The sequence below is a fragment of the Ascaphus truei genome, chromosome 14 (assembly GCF_040206685.1).
Source record: "Ascaphus truei isolate aAscTru1 chromosome 14, aAscTru1.hap1, whole genome shotgun sequence".
NCBI classification, from domain to species: Eukaryota; Metazoa; Chordata; class Amphibia; order Anura; family Ascaphidae; genus Ascaphus; species Ascaphus truei.
Genome location: NC_134496.1, coordinates 25,149,659 through 25,173,473, shown reverse-complemented (window position 1 = coordinate 25,173,473; position 23,815 = coordinate 25,149,659). Strand labels below are relative to the sequence as shown.

The window sequence follows — 23,815 nt, the reverse complement described above, 5'->3', positions numbered from 1 at the left end:
TAATCCCAAAGGTACATCAGGTGTGTATTTAGGGCTTTTCACGTACTAATTATTTTAGTGATTCCAACAAGATGGAAAACAAATGTGTTGTTGGACAAGCTATTAGTAGGGATAATGGAATAGTGATTGTGATATTTTTGAATCAGCTGTAGCACACGTTACCTAATGCAGTGCAACAATTTTTTGATGGAAGATGTGAACTGGTATTAAACTCAAGCCCAAGGCTATGTACATGTTACATTTAATATCGGGAGCATCATTGTGGTCATGAGCCTGTTGGTGGCAATGTGTCAAGTCCAGATGTTCAGATGTGAAGCCATAGTTACTGTAACAATGCAAAGATGCAAGGCACCTTATGGTCCATTCACTTACATGGGTTGTAAGGCTCCTGATGGCATCGCACCGGTTAGTTAGTATGGCTTCTTATGTCCGCGAGAGATTGGAGCACTGGTTTTATTTATCAATTGGAGAATTTAATAGGCTACATATCAGCTACTACAGGAGTGGCCAACTCCAGTCCTCAAGGGCCACCAACAGATCAGGTTTTAAGGATATCCCTGTTTCAGCACAGATGGCTCAGTACTAGTTGAGCACCTATGCTAAAGCAGGGATATCCTTAAACCTGACCTGTTGGTGGCCCTTAAGGACTGGAGTTGGCCACCCTGCAGACGCACTTACCAGAACTCCCTCCTACTGTCTCTGTACTTTCTCCCTACCTACCAATTAGACTGTAAGATCCTCGGGGCAGGGACTCCTCGTCCTTATTGTTACTTTTATGTCTAAAGCACTTATTCCCATGATCTGTTATTTATATTATCTTTTATTTATTTGATTACCACGTGTATTACTACTGTGAAGCGCTATGTACATTAATGGCGCTATATAAATAAAGACATACAATACAATACAATCCCTGAGCTACTGGTTTTCTTGTTGGAAGGTGTGTGAACTTGGGATATTCCATCAGTTTTTAAAATGTACATTGTAAACTCTTTGAAATGTGATCCAGTTGTAATTCCATCTGTTTGTATTGATGCACATTTCTTCTTCACAGGTATTTGAGCTGTGAATGATTAGCAATATCCTTAGAGGACAGATGCCAAAATGATCAGCAGGATTCCTCTGGTGCTGCTTGCATGCGGTTCCTTCAATCCCATCACACATATGCACCTGCGCTTGTTTGAGCTGGCCCGGGACCACCTGCATGAAACAGGTAGGTGCATATTCTGTAAGATGCTCTAATGATGCAGGGAGGTTGGAAAACATACTGGACACCTAACAAGCTCCTATTGTACCCCCAAAGTAACCACAACATATATATATATAAGCATATGAGTGTCACAGAGGAGTGCTACTGAGCATGGCAATATATATTTAAAATCAGAGACAGAACATAAAACACAGACAGAGCTCAGTTTTTAGCACATCCAGTGAAACTCATACACGGTACAGTGCCCGAATATATATGTATAAATATCAAGTAAAATGGTCTTTTAGTTTAACATTTTTGGCCTACACCACGCGCTAACTAATGACGTCAGCCGGTTGCTGTTCTGGAGTCTGAGACGGAGCGCGAGTGAATGCCAGTGACCCTGCAGCTGACTGGTTGTATAATACGATTGGGTGTAAATGCACACCACACAAACTGTGCATAATTTAGGCAATGATTTGAGTAGATTCTATTGCGAGGAGCACATAACATAGGATCATTATTGCATAGTATGTGGTGACGCCCTATGGGTATTTTGGGCTTATTAAAGCCGGTTAACTTGTGTGTCAAGACTCAGCACGGGAGGCATATTATAGCCTGCCCGCGTGGACATTCAAACCATCAGCTGCTGGTGATACAAATAGACGCATAAAATTCAGCTTCATTATTGTATGATTTGAACATCTATCCACATTAGAGAGTGTACCTATTTCAGGCACCCATATGCGCTATTTACCATACCATATTGCACGCTGGCATACTCCGTTGTCACCTTCATTAGAGCACCTTTTAGGTGATTTTATATAATAGTTAAATTTATATAAATATATGTTTTATGTATTTTCATTAGAAGAGTTAATCAATATTTAATTAAAGATTTTTTGTTTTGTATTTTAAACCTTCTGGTATCCTATATGGTTTGGAAATCTGTTTCCATCTACTCAGATATATTTTTAAGTTGAGTGCAAATCTATGGGATTTCTTTTCTGTGGTTGTTCTTGGACCATCCTATATATACTACACAGGTTATTAAGAATTTATATTAGCGTTAGGGACCCCTGAATTGTGGTCTGCCGTGCAGTTGGCTCAGGGGCTTACAACAATTTTGGCCAAAAATGTTAAACTAAAAGACCATTTTACTTGATATTTATACATATATATTAAGGGAGGTTGGAAACAATCAAAATCAGCTATTTTGTCTGAAAACGTTCTGTTTGGTTACTTGGTTCTATTCAGCAAGATACCTAAATGTACTGGAAGACACCAATGCTGCCCATACATGTCCGTGTGTGGTGACATTACTTTGGGGTGGTGGGCAACATGGTGTACTACAAAGGCCAAACGTGTGTCCCTTGTGCTCTCGAAAGGGACACATGTTACCACTGCGGGTAGCATCTTCTCCACACCATCTCCACTCAACTTAATGCCAGTTTGCTGATGAATCCTGTCCCGCTTCTCTTCTTATATTGGGAACTAGTGATTAGCACAGGAGAGGAACAGGCAGCGGTGATAATGATTAGCACAGGAGAGGAGCAGGCAGCGGTGACAATGATTAGCACAGGAGAGGAACAGGCAGCGGTGACAATGATTAGCACAGGAGAGGAGCAGGCAGCGGTGAGAATGATTGGCACAGGAGAGGAGCAGGCAGCGGTGAGAATAATTAGCACAGGAGAGGAGCAGGCAGTGGTGAGAATGATTGGCACAGGAGAGGAGCAGGCAGTGGTGAGAATGATTGATTGGCACAGGAAAGAAGCAGGCAGCGGTGAGAATGATTAGCACAGGAGGAGCAGGCAGTGGTGAGAATGATTAGCACAGGAGGAGCAGGCAGTGGTGAGAATGATTAGCACAGGAGGAGCAGGCAGCGGTGAGAATGATTAGCACAGGAGGAGCAGGCAGCAGTGAGAATGATTAGCACAGGAGGAGCAGGGCAGCGGTGAGAATGATTGGCACAGGAGAGGAGCAGGCAGCGGTGAGAATGATTGGCACAGGAGAGGAGCAGGTAGCGGTGAGAATGATTAGCACAGGAGAGGAGCAGGCAATGGTGAGAATGATTGGCACAGGAGAGGAGCAGGCAGCGGTGAGAATGATTGGCACAGGAGAGGAGCAGGCAGTGGTGAGAATGATTGGCACAGGAGGAGCAGGCAGCGGTGAGAATGATTAGCACAGGAGGAGCAGGCAGCGGTGAGAATGATTAGCACAGGAGGAGCAGGCAGCGGTGAGAATGATTAGCACAGGAGGAGCAGGCAGCGGTGAGAATGATTAGCACAGGAGGAGCAGGCAGCGGTGAGAATGATTAGCACAGGAGGAGCAGGCAGCGGTGAGAATGATTAGCACAGGAGGAGCAGGCAGCGGTGAGAATGTTTAGCACAGGAGGAGCAGGCAGCGGTGAGAATGATTAGCACAGGAGAGGAACAGGCAGCGGTGACAATGATTGGCACAGGCGAGGAGCAGGCAGTGGTGAGAATGATTAGCACAGGAGAGGAGCAGGCAGTGGTGAGAATGATTAGCACAGGAGAGGAGCAGGTAGCAGTGAGAATGATTGGCACAGGCGAGGAGCAGGCAGTGGTGAGAATGATTAGCACAGGAGAGGAGCAGGCAGCGGTGAGAATGATTAGCACAGGAGAGGAGCAGGCAGCGGTGAGAATGATTGGCACAGGAGAGGAGCAGGCAGTGGTGAGAATGATTGATTGGCACAGGAAAGGAGCAGGCAGCGGTGAGAATAATTAGGAGAGGAGCAGGCAGCAGTGAGAATGATTAGCACAGGAGGAGCAGGGCAGCGGTGAGAATGATTGGCACAGGAGAGGAGCAGGCAGCGGTGAGAATGATTGGCACAGGAGAGGAGCAGGTAGCGGTGAGAATGATTAGCACAGAAGAGGAGCAGGCAATGGTGAGAATGATTGGCACAGGAGAGGAGCAGGCAATGGTGAGAATGATTGGCACAGGAGAGGAGCAGGCAGCGGTGAGAATGATTGGCACAGGAGAGGAGCAGGCAGTGGTGAGTGATTGGCACAGGAGGAGCAGGCAGCGGTGAGAATGATTAGCACAGGAGGAGCAGGCAGCGGTGAGAATGATTAGCACAGGAGGAGCAGGCAGCGGTGAGAATGATTAGCACAGGAGGAGCAGGCAGCGGTGAGAATGATTAGCACAGGAGGAGCAGGCAGCGGTGAAAATGTTTAGCACAGGAGGAGCAGGCAGTGGTGAGAATGATTAGCACAGGAGGAGCAGGCAGTGGTGAGAATGATTAGCACAGGAGGAGCAGGCAGCGGTGAGAATGATTAGCACAGGAGGAGCAGGCAGTGGTGAGAATGATTAGCACAGGAGGAGCAGGCAGTGGTGAGAATGATTGGCACAGGAGGAGCAGGCAGTGGTGAGAATGATTAGCACAGGAGGAGCAGGCAGCGGTGAGAATGATTGATTAGCACAGGAGGAGCAGGCAGTGGTGAGAATGATTAGCACAGGAGGAGCAGGCAGTGGTGAGAATGATTAGCACAGGAGGAGCAGGCAGCGGTGAGAATGATTAGCACAGGAGGAGCTGGCAGCGGTGAAAATGTTTAGCACAGGAGGAGCAGGCAGTGGTGAGAATGATTAGCACAGGAGGAGCAGGCAGTGGTGAGAATGATTAGCACAGGAGGAGCAGGCAGCGGTGAGAATGATTGGCACAGGAGGAGCAGGCAGCGGTGAGAATGATTGGCACAGGAGGAGCAGGCAGCGGTGAGAATGATTAGCACAGGAGGAGCAGGCAGTGGTGAGAATGATTAGCACAGGAGGAGCAGGCAGTGGTGAGAATGATTGATTAGCACAGGAGGAGCAGGCAGCGGTGAGAATGATTGGCACAGGAGGAGCAGGCAGCGGTGAGAATGATTAGCACAGGAGGAGCAGGCAGTGGTGAGAATGATTAGCACAGGAGGAGCAGGCAGCGGTGAGAATGATTAGCACAGGAGGAGCAGGCAGTGGTGAGAATGATTGATTAGCATAGGAGGAGCAGGCAGCGGTGAGAATGATTGGCACAGAAGGAGCAGGAAGTGGTGAGAATGATTAGCACAGGAGGAGCAGGCAGCGGTGAGAATGATTAGCACAGGAGGAGCAGGCAGTGGTGAGAATGATTGATTAGCACAGGAGGAGCAGGCAGCGGTGAGAATGATTAGCACAGGAGGAGCAGGCAGTGGTGAGAATGATTGATTAGCACAGGAGGAGCAGGCAGCGGTGAGAATGATTAGCACAGGAGGAGCAGGCAGTGGTGAGAATGATTGATTAGCACAGGAGGAGCAGGCAGTGGTGAGAAGGATTGGCACAGGAGGAGCAGGCAGTGGTGAGAATGATTGGCACAGGAGGAGCAGGGCAGTATTTATCAGTGTGATTATGCAGCAGAGGGAGCGGTGAGAAGCTACAATCAGTGGCAGCAACATCTCCCCCTCTCCCCAGTGCAGAGGGAGCGGGGAACGGCACCTGGGGTGGGTTGTGGTTGGGGGTCACAGGTGAAGCCCTGTGATCTGCATGAGACTCCCCAGCCATGTATTGCCCACCTTACACTTTACAGTCTTTGTTCTCCACAAAGTGTTGCTTTTCTTTGTGTGGCTACTTCGTATAGAGGTGCTTTGCAACATTATATTGTACAGTAAGTTTATTTTTAAGCTGTGCATGTCCCATGTTTCTCTGCCCATACTTGGATTGGATTGTGGACACATTCACTGATTATATTACTGCTGGCAGAACGGGTAGAAATAAATGAACACTGGCTATACTTCACATTGTGTGATTAAACAAGCATTTACAGCTGCTGTTTCTGATGCGTATGCAATTACAGGATGTGTGCAGAGAAAGTTGCATTTGCATTTCTGAGCTCTGAGTTCGAGTCTAATCGCCAGGTATAGAAGTATTAAAACCACCGTTTTAGGAATCAGTACAGACACTGGCATTCCATATATATATTGCTGACCGAATATTGCTGTCCCCTCCATAGTTATACAGCGTAAAAGGAAACATTTTGTGTTTCTGTTTTTTTGTTTTTTGCAATATACATTATAATGTATATTTTTAATTTAGATTGTGATGGATTATATGCAATAACAAACTACACACTGTAGCGCTCAAGTAATGCAGTGTTAAGTGAAGCATGTAGGAATTGCAGAAATAAATTGAGGACAAATGGTGATAAGAAGAAGAGAGGGAGATGACAAAAGAGATAATTAAAGCATATTTTTGATTGGGGGAGGTGAATAGACATTAATGCTAGTAATGTCGTTTTTTTTTGGGTTTTTTTAAGGAAAAAAGATGTATTGATATTGAACACACGACATTAATGCAACCTTTATCTGTAATGATTTGTCCTGCACTTACTATAGGTCTCGTTTCGGCATAATTCTATCAGAGTGAATCGGGTGTAAAAGTTTGTCCGGTGCAGGAAGCTGTCTTATGGCGTAGCACTGCTTAGTAAATATTGCCCAGTGTGTAATAATAATAAAGTTTATAATGCATTTCTCTAATACAGTCGTGGTTTTTGAAAGACACGTGTATTGCAGACTGTTGGAATGCGAATTATGGCTGTTAACCCCAACAGAAGAATACGTATGTGGGTAGATTCAATCTAAACCCAAGGTTAGACGTTGCTTTGTCTCATGAGTTGCTTATAAATTCAGATGTCTGGGATATCTTTTCAGATTTCACATTACAAATGATGTTCAGTTAGGAATGCAAAACAAGACATCTGTTGAATAAGGGTTTCTTTGAGATCTGGAAATCAATGAAGAGCCTTAAAGTTGGTCATTAAAAGCTATTGCCAAATTATGAATATCTATTGCGTTCCATGAACATTGCAGGTACAGCTCTTTATTAAATGCACAAGTGCGTCCTCTACCAGTGTCTGTCTGGGACATTTGGCCGTGCCTGTGTTGCTGCCCACATCTCTCCACCGGCCGTTTCGCTGCCAAGGTAAGCCCCTAACCTTACCCCTTACCATAAAAACCCCTAATCTTCACCCCTAATACTAACTCTACCCCCTACGCTAAAAACGTAAACACCTTACCATAATTTCCTACCCTGAAAACCTAAATCTCTTACCCTTAAACCCCTCTCCTTAATCCTCCTACCCTAACTGCCAAACCCCCTTAATGTACTTACCTTATTGGTGAAACAGCTGGTGGGTGAGTGACGAGCGGTTGCGGTGAAGGGTTCTTCGGCGGCCAAACGCCAATTCCGGCCATTACGTGGTATATATTTTGATATGTATCCTGCTATACTATGGTTACTATTCATTACCCATGGAGACTGTGATGGCAGATACAATATATTTGTTCAACAACAGGTTGGACATCTCTTTAGAAAGGGAAGGTATACAGGGATATAACAAATAAGTAAACATGGGAAGGATGTTGATCCAGGGAGTAGATTCTTGGAGTCAAGAAGGAATATATTTTTCCCCCTATGAGATATCATTAGATAATATGTCACTGGGGTTTTTGTTTGCCTTCCTCTGGATCAATATACTGTAAGTACGGATGTAGGATAAAGTATCTGTCGTCTAAAGTTAGCATAGGTTGAACTTGATGTATGTATGTCTTTTTTTCAACCTCATCTACTGCTTAACTATGTAACTACTGTATGGTAACTTCACCATACCAGAGATACCCTTTGGTTACCAGACCTTGTGTAATGACTGTGGCCAATGGCACGGTTACATCTCTACCATACATTTATGATTCTTGGGTTAGAGATTACAAATTTAAAACCAGAGACATAACATAAAACACAGACAGAGCTCAGTGCACATCCAGTATAACTTATACACGGTACAGTGCCTACATTTTGACAGATGTATTATAAATCATTCTTCATGGTAATGCACAGGTTATTAAGCATTTATATTAGTGTTAGGGACCCTTGAGATGTAGTCTGCTGTGTAGTGGCTCAGGGGCTTACAACAATTTGGCCAAAATGTTTAACTAAAAGACCATTTTATTTAATAGATATCAATACATGTATATTTAGGCACTGTACCGTGTATAAGTTTTACTGGATGTGCACTGAGCGCTGTCTGTGTTTTATGTTATGTCTCTGGTTTTAAATATATATATTGCCATGCTCAGTAGCACTCCTCTGTGACATATGCTTATATATGTTGTGGTTATTTTGGGGGTTCAATATGAGCTTGTGGGTGTTCTGTATGTTACAGATTACAATCAAGGACTAAAACAATTTTTTTATAATGCTATAAAATACAGCAATTGTGAAACTGAACCTCTTTCTTCTCCGTGTGAGGTCAAAGTCAAGTTTAATTGGAGTCTTTGTGACTCCTGCTGTGACTTTATAACCTTTTTGGTTTCTATTTAAAAACCTACGCCGAAACATTTTAAATCATTCATGAGCTTTGTGGGTGTTAATAGGATATGAAGGAGAGGCTGGATTGTGATTATATGTAGAAGTGTCTGGATATAATGACAGATGAGACCCACACACGTGGTAGCACTAGTCCCACGTAGCAAGTTGTGTTTGCATACTTAATCATGTAGGCCTTTCTCTACAATATAACCCTTTTTTTCACCAATTACAATCTGTTTAAAAGCATTAACTATTTAGGTCTGAAAGACACATTCTGAATGGTACATTAATTGCAGAGTGTAATATCTTTTAATGGACTAAGAAAGGAATTCTTCACAGTTGCAATAGTGTTTTATAGGGCAATCTGTAATGCACAACCTGTCCGTTTTTACAACAATCTGACTTCTTCACCTCCCTGCTGACACCTCCTCCATTAACCTCTTTTGTACCCGAGGGTTGTCCCACATCCGTGGCCACAATCCCTGCAACACTAGCCATCATGTGGCGGCTCTCCTATTATGATGTCATTCCTGTGATGTCAACGGTTCGAGGTCACACTGATCCAGAAAATGAGCAACCATGCATGACTTCTATCATACGTAATAAGAGCCTTTAGGCTATTGCTCTTCATAACATCTGTTGTTGTCCCCCCACCCCTTCGTTCAATAAATAAAAATATATAATTTGTTTGCGTCTTTTGCAAGAATATTATCATTGTTGGGGCTTGAACACTGTTGGCGCCAAATACTTCAACATCATGTCTTCAGCACTGGGGTGTTACAAACGCTGTGCTGTCTCCAGCTCTGTGATTTTCTCTTGCTGTTGCTTAGTAACGCTTTGCTTCAGTTCCTCCTTTTCCTGTCTCCTCTGCTTCTATATATCTTCTTACCAGAACTGTTCATCTGCCTGTTGCCTCAGCAACTACTCTTCCCCCTCCCCTGGGGTCTTGTTTTGTATCTCTTCCTGCTTTTAGGGAGTGTTTCCTGTTTTTCCCTGATGGTCGGTGCTGGAGGTTGGACTCTCAGCTCTGGCTGTCTGTGGCTTTGTCTCACACCCCTGCTCTCCTAGGGATAGCATTGGTGTTTTTTGTTTTGTTTTTTACCGTACTCCTTATTTTGTGCATTTTAGAACAGTTTCCCTTCATTACTGTTTGTTTGTTCCTGGAAATAAATATAATCAAAGATTCAAAGAAGACTCCATTTATTCATGATTCATTATTTCAGCTGTCTGTCAAATTTTACTGAGACCCAGGACAGAACAAACACCCTCACCAATGAAATGGTTAAAAAGTATTACAACCTACGACTAATCTACATCTCTCCAGGACCAATTGAACAATAACTTTGCCCTACTCTGAATGGTAAATTGACAGCTAGCGTTAACACTGAATCAATGTTACCAGGCTTAACCGGGAAAGGAAACCCCGAAGTGATTCCAGATTAGTTTTTTCAGTAACTCTGAGAAGGTTCACGTTTGTGGTCATCTTAATAAACCCACAGCCTTCCCAGGTATGAAGTAGGGTTTTTTTCGTAGCTAGACCCTGGCAATTTCATCTCCGGGGACCCCCTGCTTCCAAGATACCCGCCTTTGTAACCCATGCTGGTAGCAGCCTTCGCTCAAATCTCCCACCACACGGGAATACCAATAGGAAGCCACATACCGCAGGTCATTCAACAACCAGGAAGTACCAGCCATGAACTTCTCAAGTATGTATCTCGGGCAGAAGGGAGTCCCTGAAGCTACAATTGATGGAGTTCAGCTACAGAGACCTTCCTGCTTCATATCTAATGTTAAAAAATGCTCCCTTAAGGTTAGAAAACGGTGAAAATAAAACATATTATAAAGGGATCATAAGGGTGGAAAGACGCCGTAAAAATGTTTGTTCTATAGACAAAGGTACCACGCTTAAAACTTCAGTTCAAGCTGCCATTTTTAAAAAATAGTTTAAAAAAAAAAAAATTTTCAATTCAATATGTGCATCTATACAATCTGCACACTGACAAGTGATTAGCTAAATAGCAGATTGATCTGTTCTCGTGTTTCCAAGTGACAAAGGCGCTTCAGCACTGAATCCCTTTAATATATATGCTCATAAAACAGGACTGGATAAGGATATGGATAAACTGTTTGAAAGTACTAAAGTCCCCAGGTGGGCCAATGTACCCTGAAGGGTAAGGTGTAAGGCTAAAAAACCACCATCAAACCCTCATTGGGATGGTCCCTGGACTCACATTGAGCAATCATGAATAAGAAAGTACTCACAGAAATCTCTCAATCCTGAAGTCCTGGTAAGCGTCCAGAATGGAGCAGAGAGGTAAATCAGAGAAACAAGGTGATTCTGGCGCAACAGCCAAAAGTGGGTCCCAAACAGTTGGTATTAAAAATATTTCTTTATTGATCCATCTAAAAAAGTGGAGTCACTAGCCCTCCTACGCGTTTCATGTTACAAAAACACTTTATCAAGCAGTTGATAAAGTGTTTTTGAAACAAGAAACGCATAGGAGGGTTAGTGACTCCACTTTTTTAGATGGATCAATAAAGAAATATTTTTAATACCAACTGTTTGGGACCCACTTTTGGCTGTTGCGCCAGAATCACCTTGTTTCTCTGATCTGTTCTCCTGTAATCGATTTGTTTTGCACAGGGTTATTTAATTCAATTATTACTGCAAAACAGTACCCACAATGCAAAGTTCTGTGTGGAAGATCATGTGACCAGGCAGTTACTAGTTCCAATTGGTGCACTGCTAGAGAGAGGGCAGGGCTCAAGAGCCAGAACCTGTCTCAGAAGAGGAAGGGTGTGTGAATTTCTAAATGGTTTCCATAGGAACAAAAATGCTTGTTACATTATAATACATTAAAGATGTAGCATATTTTATTAAAAAAAAAAAAATTAAGACAAATATTTTCTCATAGTATAGAACTGATTTATTTAATATAAAAAACCACATGCAGGATATTGCTTGAACTGCAGCTTTAAAGCACCTATTTTCCAGAAAACAGAAAATCAAAGCAAAGTAAATGAAATCTTCTTTGCTCTGTTTTAGTTAAAAATATATGTATATACATACACGGTGTTCAGAAAAAACATGACGCCTTTTTTATTTTTTTGTCATAAATTGCAGAAAAATTATTCAATTTTCATGAAAATGTTAGCAATTATAGGTCTGTCACCGTTTATTACATTTAAGAATTATTTGCTACTCGAATAAACATTCTTTGGAATTGGAGATGGAGTGATGACCTCATCATGTGCATAGTTACAAAATTGTGTTTATCGTTGAAGATAAGCGCGTTACAAAGTGCTTGAGACAGAACAAGAATTATGGTCCAAAATGCATCCTGATAAAGGATGGTCGCCAGCAGGCCTACATTTTTTTTTTGTAAAACAACATATCGTTCAGTTTTGGGAGCAGCTGGACTAGCGCTTTATCCATGATGCAATCAGACAGCTGTGTTCTCGTCTTCCGGCTCGCGTTTCAGCAGGAGGAGGGGATTTTTAATACGCACGTTGAACTTAAATTTGATAGTAATCTTAATGTTTCAGATTTAACACCTTTTGCAAGCTACGAAGGAAAATCTCTGATTTCTCGTTTTTAATGAACACGAAACTACCGCAGAGTATCTGTAATATATCCAAAGTACCAGTGACATCAATCAAACGTCAGTTGATTGTCTACTTTGCGCTTCTTATATAGTGTAGTGTTAATTTACATAACAGACCTACAATTGTGCAAATTTTCATGGGGATTGAGCGAGAAATATTTAAGATATGATGAAAAACGAAATGTATCCCTTTTTCCTGAACATAGTGTGTGTGTGTGTGTGTGTGTGTGTGTGTGTGTGTGTGTGTGTGTGTGTGTGTGTATATATATACACAATCACTAAAAAGTAAATGTTGTTTTAATATAGGTGTACCAGTATCAGCAGTCATGTAATGTGTACTCGCCACAGAACAACACAATAGTTGATAGAAGTTAAAATGAGAAGTAAAGGCTTGTTAAAAGTTTGTGTTTAAAAATGTGTTGTTTTTTTAACATACTATTATTTGCATTAATCAAGGTGTTTAGTGGATCCATCTTATTAACCGATGATTCTAACCTGAATTAAACTAGGATGCACAATCTCTTCCATTCAGAGTAATTGCTTCAAGGATTTGGTTCTTTTGCTGTAAATGAAAAACACAAGCACATTTTCACATTTAATTAACACAACCAACGAGTTGGAACCAAGCTCCATGGCACAAGGACCCGACAAAAGCTGCTTTTCTCCGTATTAGTGGTCTTATCTCCTTTCCCGAATCCATGTGCCAGTTCTGCCTATTGTGCTGCTTTATCCAAGACTTTGAAGCCTGGCTGAACGTAGACGTTGTAACTCATGTTTTAGGGTGATTGGAAGGCGTGATAATCGTGTTGCTTAATGCCACCGGAGTCCTGGAAAGATAAACAGTGGTCAATTAAAATGCTCATTATCTGTGGGTTTGGGAAGCTGTGACTGCAACTGACACTAGAGTTGATGATTCATTAACCTTATCAGCAAGCTTGACAGGTAGCATTATAAATAACACATCTATTAGCGAGGAGAAAGTCAGACACATGCCACTTGCTGTTTTAATACAGCCTAGTAGACTTCAAAGGAAATGCAGTTTAATAGTTGTTGACCACAACTGTGCACCCAAGAGTTGTGCATTAGATAAGAGGACTGTGGTACTGGCCTCTGAAGTAGTATAATCTTGTCTGAGATCCAATATTAGGTCTGTAAACCCCATGCAATTACTGTTTATCTTTAGTATTACTATTAGATTGTGAGCCCTTTTCAGTATTGGTTCCCTGCATTTATATTGTTCTACCATGTACTGTAGCGTCGGGCTTGGAGGTTTATTCCTCTACTCTGCTACCATGTACTGTGCTTGTTTCATTGTATAAAGAAAAATTATTGTATCAATATATACCAAAGGTATTGGAGAAGGCTGGAAATTTATTAACTGGACTCTTCCTTTTACGGCTTTTCTTGTAGAACATTAAGACTATACCAGACTAGAAAAAATCAATAATGATTGTGATAGGAGCTGGTAAAGGAATAGCTGAACATATGCACTTGAGGATATCTGGTGTGATGTATCCTTTTGTGAGTGGTGCGATGCTAACCAGCATTTCCTGGAGTTTGCCTACTCGTTTTCATCAGTAAATAAAAGCTGGCCAGGGTTTTAGAATGAAGTAACTGGATTACGTATAATTAGGAAGATGGAACAATCCCAATATATTTCTGAGGAATAGGCTGAGGAACAGTAACCCTGTTCTCATTATCAAAAAGCAGAAAGCTCTTTTAGACGCTGGATCACTAAACTGACATTTTGCTACAGGATGCCTCTTAAAAAGTTCTTATCTAAAAGCCATTGGGAGTTCTATGTGATGTGAGTTGGATGAGTCCACTCTCGTCACAACTTCAGTGGAAGAGTATCCACGTCACAAACACCATCTCACCAGTAATATGTTAATTGGCAGTCTCTGGGAGAAAATGAGCATGTTGACTGAATGAGCTTGTCATCTATTGGAAGAAGTTAGTTCAGCAAACTGTTGTACCTGCTGTAGGTTCACTGGTGGCAAATATGCACCGTAGCTCTCCTTCCATTCATGTGCCTGATCAGTGAGTTCATAAAGGACTCACGTTTTCAGTTTTTTTCACTTCTAACCAGCATGGAAATCAGAAATGAAGCAATGTAGAAATGAAAAACTTATTCCCTTGTCACAGAAACATAGCTTGAGTAATAGTTTGTAATCAGGTTTGAGATACAAACCGCATTAGCCATTTGTAGCCTAAGGGGCCTATTCTTTATACTCCGAAGTAGCTGCTGCTGCTTCACAAAAATGTATCCAACCTCTTCACCTGAAAATGTTTGCACTTTTTCAGCTAATTCTATATTACATTTATCAGAAAACCTTTTCGGGGGAAGAGACACCTAAGAAAATAGCAGGGAGGATAAACATCCCTGTGGCCTAACATTCTTTCTTTGTTTTTGCTTTTTGCTGTGAAACACTGAAGATGCTAGGTATATATTGTTATAGTATATATACTTGGCATAGTCAATAATAAAATGTAATTAACCCTCTGGTAGCCATTGTATGCATGAAGGTACTAACAGGTTAGTTCTCCTAAGCTTTACACTGTTCTGCCCCTCCTTTCATCTCAGCCCTAATTTCTCGCTATGCACCATTCCGACTCTTGCGTTCTGCTCTCTACCCTCTTTGTATCTAAAGCCCTCTCCCACCTTAAACCCTTCTCACTGACTGCCCCACACCTCTGGAATGCCCTTACCTCAATACCCGACTAGCACCCTCTCTATCCACCTTTAAGACCCACCTTAAGACACACTTGCTTTAAGAAGCATATGAGTAGCACCGTGGCCAATACTATACATGATGCATAAAGCTTGGCCCCCTGCAGATGTACTTACCAGAATACCCTCCTACTGTCTCTGTACGGTCTTCCTACTTAGATTGTAAGCTCTGCAGGGCAGGGACACCTTCCGAAATGTTACTTTTATGTCGGAAGCACTTATTCCCATAATCTGTTATTTGTATTATTTGTTATTTATATTATTATGTCATGTGTATTACTACTGTGAAGCGCTCTGCACATTAATGGCGCTATATAAATAAAGACCTACATACAACTAGCTACTTAACTAACCATTCAATGACAAAGAGGTATAACCACTATGGCATAAAAGGGCTTATCCCCACACCCAGGCGGCCTAATCTCTCTTCCTGGGGCACATAACTCCAACACCCACCCCATCCTAACCCCCCCTAATCCCATACATACTGGGCTATTCGTGCAATAGCGTAATTACACTATGGGCCTCATGCTGTAAGCAGCGATAAGCTACTTATCGCTAAAAAAGCCTACAGCGAGTCAGTAAACCCCGATAAGCCATCAATAAGAACAAAAATCGCAGGGTTTTATTTGCCGGCAAAAAAATAAATCACCAAACGCGCTGCACGAAGCTATTTATCGCCAGTTTCTCAAACTCGCTCAATTCTAGTAGCCCCTATCAGCTTATCGAGGCTGATCACCACTCTAGACTATAGATTTCCTCTCCAAATCGTCCCACCAGAAAAAGTTGGCAAGAAGGTGGTGAGAAGCTGCCGATAAGTGGCGAGACGGCACTTAGAAAACAAAAATGCATTTTTCCTGCATTGGATTGATGCCGGTAGACTCCGGAGCTGATATCCATTAATGTCACCACCAGAGTCCCCCGGCATGAATCTGATGCATGAAAAATGCATTTATAGGCAACTTCATTACCTACGGCAATGAAGGGGTTAACCACCAGTGCCAAGCTTATTGTGGGTAGAGGGGGTGGGTGAAGGTGGTATTTGGCCCTTGGTGGGTGTTTAGGCCTTGCAGGGTGGGGGGGGGGGGGGGGTTGCGGTGGACTTAACCCCATTCATTACCTTAGCCATTAATACCGCTAAGGTAATGAAGGGGTTAACCCCTCCCCTGCTACCCACCCAGTAGGCCGAAACACCCATCCTTGGGGCTACTAACCCTTCATCCACCCCCCGCTACACACACTAAACAAAAATACACACAACAGCCCTACTACCCACCTCCTAGGCCACCAATAACCATTACACTCTCACAACCACTATTGTGAGAACTATATCCCCAATCTGATTGGCTAAAATACCATGTGACGGCAGCCAACCTCTATCCTCTCTTGATGTAAGAATCTTCTGTGGTGAGTTTTTTTTTCTTGTTGTACGTTGCCACTAAATCCTTACCGGTCTTCCGCCGGCGACTGGTATTGGTTTGCGATGACCTGACCCTTTTTTTATTTGCCTAGGACCATTGCATAACACAGGGGTGCGCAAACTGGGGGGCGCAATATTTTTCAGGGGGTGCGCAGCGGTTACAGAGGCTCTGCGCTCTCCCCCCAAGGCATTTAAATGAATGCCGGGGGATCGCATGAGGCCTCTGCAACTTCACTTACGATGTTTTCGACGACGCATTGCCATGGCAACGCAGCGTCAAATGACACCACTGGGTCACGTGACCCCGCGGCGTCATTTGATGCCGAGAGCTGGAGACGAGGTAAGGGAGAGGGGGCGCGAACAGGGAGGGAAGCAGGCAGGGGGGCGCAGTAGGGAAAGATTGGGCACCCCTGCCATAGTGCATGATATGTTGGGGGGGATTTTTCTGGCTAACGCTATATACTGTAGGTTGCTGAATAGAGTCTCTTCAGCATCCATGAATAGCCTCAAAAGAAACCAAGTTAATGTCTTACAAACACCCCCCCCCACAAAAATATCATTAGGACATTTAGAGCAGGGTGCGCAAAATTTTCTCCGTACGCACCACTGTCTGCTCTCCTCTGCGGCTCGCCCGCCCCCTCCCACCATCACTCTGCTCGGCCCCGGCTTCAAATGACGCGGGGGGAGGGAGGGTCATGTGACGTCACGTTACCGTGGCAACGTGATGTCACGTGACCCCGCGGCATCATATGACGCTGGGCTACTATGGCGACGCGTCGCTGTAAGGTAAGGCATGTATTAGTTTGTTATAGAGGCCTCGTGCGGTACCCTGGCATTTAATTTAAATGCCTTGGGGAGTGTGGGACCTCTATAACTGCCGCCCCCCGAAAATCTTGCACGCCACACAGTTTGCGCACCCTTGATTTAGAGTGAAGACAAAACGCAAATATCTAATGTTCTATTCATAGCAACATAATTACACCCTAAGGATACAATTATTAAATGATACATACATTTTGCAATATAGCCGATGTTTGTTTGGGCCAAATGTTGCCAAGCAGGAGAAGGAGTTTTTTTTATTATTATTATGCATTCAGTATCTGACAAACTCCAGAAAATACATTCCATTCTACTGTACATGACCAGCATATCGGAGACACAGGGGAATCCCAGCGCTCCCATGACGGATATTTTGACCACTGGATAGAAGTTCTAAAACCTTGAGTCATGTGTTTTTTTTCTTTTAAGGCTTCAAGGATAAGTGTAGATTGGCATGGACATTCAAGGTTGATTATAAAATTTACATTGGTTTATAGTAGCTAACTTGCGTAGGACTGTGGTTCCCAAAGCAGGGTTGTGTTGCTTTAGTAGAGAGGTAAAAATATTGAATTTCACTTGTTAGCGGGTGCTGCTGCTTTTATAACAAATAACACAAAGCGCTGCTGTTACTGGAGGCCAGTAGAGAAAGTTCATGCAATACCTCTTCATTGTTGTACCGTGTAACATATTGCAGGCTTCAACACAAATGAATTTATTTACCCACTCTGCTGTACCCAAGGCTCTTACTGAACCTTCACTCCCGGTGTGTTAGATACCATACCAATGTGTTCTTCAAAGATGGAATTCCCTTCTCCCATTGCTTATTTACGTGTCTGTTGTATCATTATATACTCCTTGTCAGTTCCATATAGAAGAATGAGTTCAAAAGCACCCCTCTATTTGCACTCATTACCTATTTGTTGTAAATATTACTGAAACCACAAGTTAAATCCCATAGCCAGGAACTAAAAGCAAAGGCGGCGAAAAAACAAAAAAGTTTTAATACACAATTAAATGATACACTCAAATATTAAAATATGTGTTCAAAGATCCCCATAGAGGAGCGGTGGGGATATGCAACTTAAGTAGCTGTATTACTAAATATAATGTATCAGAAAGTATCCCTGTCTTCTCCTGCGGTGGTAATAAACATGTGATATCCACTAAAGCTTAGCAGTTGGATAGCTGTAATCTGTGTGGTAAGTGCTTAAAGGTAGGAGTTTCGGGTCATTAGTATAGGGTGAACAAGTCACTGTAACCATCCCTCGTGGGGAAGACTATAATGTCAGTTGTTACACAATTACAATAAACCCAGAACATAGCCAGAGCCTTAGTAGCTATTGCCACATAATATTTCACAGATAAATAGAGCATCATACATTAGTAAGCATATATGAGTCACTGATATATATATATATATATATATATATATATATATATATATTTATATATATATATATAGTATACTATCTACTGCAGACCCAGTCACCCCTCGGACTAAACGAAGGATATATGTACTCCGCATACCTACATTGATTTACATTAACGTTTATGGACGCAGTGGATTATTGCCTAACCATAAATGTCCACTGACTCTAATGTGGTTCTATTGTCCACTACTATCCTTCCTGGTGAACTAGTATGACATTCAGTTTATTTTGGGATTTTGGGGTTATGGTATACAGTGTGTTAAATCAGACTAGATCCGTATTGACCCTAGGGGCGGATCACTTTAATTTGGCTATACACTCCTACATATACACATCTGATATAGGTATATGTTCTTGGTACCCAGACGTGGATACGGAATAGCATACACTTTTTATTTTTAGACATATACAACTTTGCGTATATATAACCAATCATTCTCTGTCTGTCAATAAAAATCATACACTATGTAGGGTTAACTAATAGTATTACTACATGACGCTATGTCCGTGACACAGTCACTCGATTATGACCCGGTCTTATAGGGTTTAACCAATCAACAAATAGGAATCAAGATGGATTTCAAAAACATTAATGGGCCAATAGGCAATCAAATCCCACTCTAAATATCAGCAACAGGATCGGAAGAGCAGACTCCTCCCCCTGAAGAAGCGCGAAACACGTGTCGGTGTCACTGACGTCCCGAGAGTGACGTCACAGAGGAGCGCCGGCGGTGCATGCTATTGATGTCCACACGGCTTGTATTCTCTCTACCTCTGTTTGGGTTCGCCGTAACCCTTTCCCCTTTCCTCCCCACCCCTGCAGCTCTGCCGTTAGCAGTATCAAGTTGCCTGCTGTTTCTACACGGCTGGTTACATCTTGTTTGACTGTGTTATCTATCACTCCATCTACTGCTCCGGTCTGGGTTTGCCGCAACCCTCTACAACTCCGGGTTATTTTACCAAGAGCAGCTATTATCTGACATTAACGATATACTATGTGTCATGCGATGAGAGCTAGGGTGTTGGTATAATTAGAGGATCGGGTATTAATATGGAATGGGTGGCTACCCTATAGAGTATACTATCAGTGACTCATATATGCTTACTAATGTATGATGCTCTATTTATCTGTGAAATATTATGTGGCAATAGCTACTAAGGCTCTGGCTATGTTCTGGGTTTATTGTAATTGTGTAACAACTGACATTATAGTCTTCCCCACGAGGGATGGTTACAGTGACTTGTTCACCCTATACTAATGACCCTAAACTCCTACCTTTAAGCACTTACCACACAGATTACAGCTATCCAACTGCTAAGCTTTGGTGGATATCACATGTTTATTACCACCGCAGGAGAAGACAGGGATACTTTCTGATACATTATATTTAGTAATACAGCTACTTAAGTTGCATATCCCTCCTACTTCCCCACCGCTCCTCTATGGGGATCTTTGAACACATATTTTAATATTTGAGTGTATGATTTAATTGTGTATTAAAACTTTTTTGTTTTTTCGTCGCCTTTGCTTTTAGTTCCTGGCTATGGGATTTATCTTGTGGTTTCAGTAAGATTTACAACAAATAGGTAATGAGTGCAAATAGAGGGGTGCTTTTGAACTCATTCTTCTATATGGAACTGACAAGGAGTATATAATGATACAACAGACACGTAAATAAGCAATGGGAGAAGGGAATTCCATCTTTGAAGAACACATTGGTATGATATCTAACACACCGGGAGTGAAGGTTCAGTAAGAGCCTTGGTTACAGCAGAGTGGGTAAAAAAATTCATTTGTGTTGAAGCCTGCAATATGTTACACGGTACAACAATGAAGAGGTATTGCATGAACTTTCTCTACTGGCCTCCAGTAACAGCAGCGCTTTGTGTTGTTTGTTATAAAAGCAGCAGCACCCGCTAACAAGTGAAATTCAATATTTTTACCTCTCTACTAAAGCAACACAACCCTGCTTTGGGAACCACAGTCCTACGCAAGTTAGCTACTATAAAACAATGTCAATTTTATAATCAACCTTGAATGTCCATGCCAATCTACACTTATCCTTGAAGCCTTAAAAGAAAAAAAGCACATGACTCAAGGTTTTAGAACTTCTATCCAGTGGTCAAAATATCCGTCATGGGAGCGCTGGGATTCCCCTGTGTCTCCGATATGCTGGTCATGTACAGTAGAATGGAATGTATTTTCTGGAGTTTACTTCCCCACCGCTCCTCTATGGGGATCTTTGAACACATATTTTAATATTTGAGTGTATAATTTAATTGTGTATTAAAACTTTTTTGTTTTTTCGTCGCCTTTGCTTTTAGTTCCTGGCTATGGGATTTATCTTGTGGTTTCAGTAATATTTACAACAAATAGGTAATGAGTGCAAATAGAGGGGTGCTTTTGAACTCATTCTTCTGAGTTCACTCTGTTATTCATACGTTGTTTACCTCCCTTGCACCTACCATTTTATTCTTAGGACATTAATTTAATAGGTGAGCAGTTAATCTATAACCTGTGTGATCAGTTCCATATAGAAGTAATTTAATATGTATATTGTTATAATAAGTTATTGTTACAACATACAGTGTTGGTTTGTATATTGCATACAACGAGCTTGCACTATACTTTTTGCGGTTACTAAGCTACAGCAACATCAAATAAATAGGCAGGGATTTTTGATGACTTCACCAAAAGGGCCAGATCAGAAAACATATAGTACTAGAAGGGCCACAAGCGTATTGTAATGTAATGTTATTGTAGATACATTTAAAGACTTAGACATGACTATATTTAATTTGTAGCTGCCTAAGAAACTAGTATGAAATAAACAGCATCAGAGTGGAAGGACCGCCAGTTGAAGAGAGCCTTGGTCTAAAGGATTGCTTTCGATCTTGAACTAGGAGTGCCTTAACCGCAAGGGCACCTCTCATAAATAAAGCAGAGTGATATGTCTATTAAATGTTGCTGCTTCTCTCATCGGTTATCATTTTATTTATAAGGGAAGTACCAAGTGGTGGAAGGGATCATTTCCCCAGTAAATGACAAGTATGGGAAGAAGGGGCTGGTCTCGGCGAAGCACCGAGTAGCCATGGCTCAGCTGTCGGTGACTACTTCAAACTGGATTCGAGTGGATTCCTGGGAGGCTGAGCAGGACCAGTGGACGGAGACTGTGAATGTGCTGAGGTACCGTATTTGTCTCAATAGTTTTTACGGTGTACTGAATGTGTACTACCGATTTAGGGTTACATTACAAAATGTTACTAGAACACTTATGGGTCTATGGGAGTAATGCATCTGTCTTCCAAGTGCAAATTCAGGATAAGAAACAAAAATCGGTGTTTACGCAAAACCTTTGTTTTGGATAAATATGGGGCCGTTTGTTGCTCTTGTTTTTTACCCAGGAGATGTTAATACCTGTGTATCAAAACAAAAGCACTGCACTTCTGAAGGCACAGATTTCTCCAGATCAATTAAATAAAAAAATCCTACAGTATTATTTACATTTTTTTCTTTTTGCAGATGATTTCCTCTAGAATTACACCACTTTTGTCTGTCTAATACATAGACCGTGTGTGTGTGTGTGTGTGTGTGTGTGTGTGTGTGTGTGTGTGTGTGTGTGTGTGTGTGTACTGGATTTTAAGAGCTATCAAAAGACCAAAAGTATGATGGGAAAATTAAATCAGAATTTGTTTTTGAGCGACATGGAAAAGAGAGGCTTGGTACCAGAGTACCTAAAAGATCATTGGGGAGGCCTTCATCCAGCAGTCGATTGACCAGGGCTGAAGAAGACTCAGTGTGGCTCCTGGGCTTGACATGCCGTTAGTGATGGTTTTACTTCAGAGTATGGCCAGATAAAAGGGGGGAAAGCACGCAGTGAAGTGTTGATAAATTGTGACCACTCTCTCATGGTGTGCCACCGGCTGAAATGTCCATTTTTCAGAATCCATGGGGTTAGCCAGCATTTTCCGTATGGCAGATCGGTGGAGGTTGATTAGTTCCTTAAACATTCTGAATGTCTGGCTATAAACCACATGGGGATTTCATGAAGTACACATAGAAATTTGTTTAACTGTTCATGAAGTATTTGATTTTAAACTTAGTGCCGTCATGGGGGGTGTTTGTGTGTAAGACGTACCAGGAATCAAAAATTGGCAATCAATACAACCGTGGCATTTGTAGACTCCCTGTGGTGTTTCCATTGGGTTTGGGTGAAATATTTGTCAGCAGGATCTGTTTTAATAAGGCAATAACCTATACATTCCCCCCTTTTGTAACAAAATAACGGGGGGAATTAAAACTGTCCTATGGTTGGATCACTCGCCAGTATGCCAGTTCTTTTAACAACTGTGCAGTTGGAAGATGGCTAGAATCCTACAGGGGTGTATTCCTGTCCAGAAAATTAATTTGAGTTTCGCTGAATGCCGATTGGAATCTAATAGTCAAAGCAAGCGTGTTGAGGTGATCTTCATAACTAGTGAGTAATAGCTCTTGTACATCTTGTGTAACTAAGAGTATTGGGGTCAACATTATTGTTTTTGTCTGATGCTGTTGATAAAATCAGTGGTGTCCTTCACATAGCTTTTCATGCTGGTCACCATGGGCTGTAAGTAGAAGTCCACATGCTGTTGACACATTGACCCCTCTAGCCAATATAATTGGTCTACTTGGTGGTGCAATAAGTGATTTATGCACTCTGGTTAAAGTATATAAAATCGGAACGTTATGTGCTCCATCGCGCGCACCTACTACTGCACCGACACACTTTATTCGAGCAAATACCCAGTATGTACCTGGCAGATACCTGGAATGCGCCACTCCTCACCTCTGACAAGCCCCGTTGCATTTGCCTTCCCAGCCTGGGTTCATGCCTGGCTGATGGGCGGCTTATCTGTTAAATGATAATGATTAGGATTTAATAGGCTGCAATGCTTCGCGTGTCTACCAGATGGCATAAATTCATGAATTGTAATGCAGTATATATATATATACTGTGCAGTATTGCAGCCAGCGGGAATAAAATGCTTCAATCCCTGCTTGGAAAATAACTCAATGCACTCGGGCAGAAAACAGTCACAAACCTCAATACACCCGGGTATACCCGAATTCGTGGGACTAGCCAAGCTCGAATAAAGTGTGTCGCCAGTGTATATCCGAGGCCTTAGGGTTCCTCTACCAAAAAAAGGGTTGGCAGCCACTGATTTAGGCCACATTTGAAGGTATTTATGTTAGTAATTGTTAAGGCAAAGTTGGTACTTTTTAGTATTATTGATCTGCGCGGAACT

General features: G+C 42.1%; 1 protein-coding gene across 2 annotated transcripts in view; it reads left to right on the top strand.

Annotated features, from left to right (window-relative positions):
- Positions 1-23,815, top strand: part of NMNAT3 (nicotinamide nucleotide adenylyltransferase 3) — an 80,139-nt gene that overhangs the window by 40,914 nt on the left and 15,410 nt on the right. Inside the window, exons 1-3 of one of the 2 annotated variants that reach the window (XM_075570137.1) lie at positions 1,070-1,213; positions 7,027-7,138; positions 21,533-21,716. In XM_075570137.1, coding sequence (XP_075426252.1) covers positions 1,205-1,213; positions 7,027-7,138; positions 21,533-21,716 — 305 coding nt within the window. In that variant the 5' untranslated portion in view covers positions 1,070-1,204. Of the gene's footprint in view, positions 1-1,054; positions 1,214-7,026; positions 7,139-21,532; positions 21,717-23,815 lie in introns of those variants that run through there. The other variant, XM_075570138.1, reaches the window with a different exon arrangement.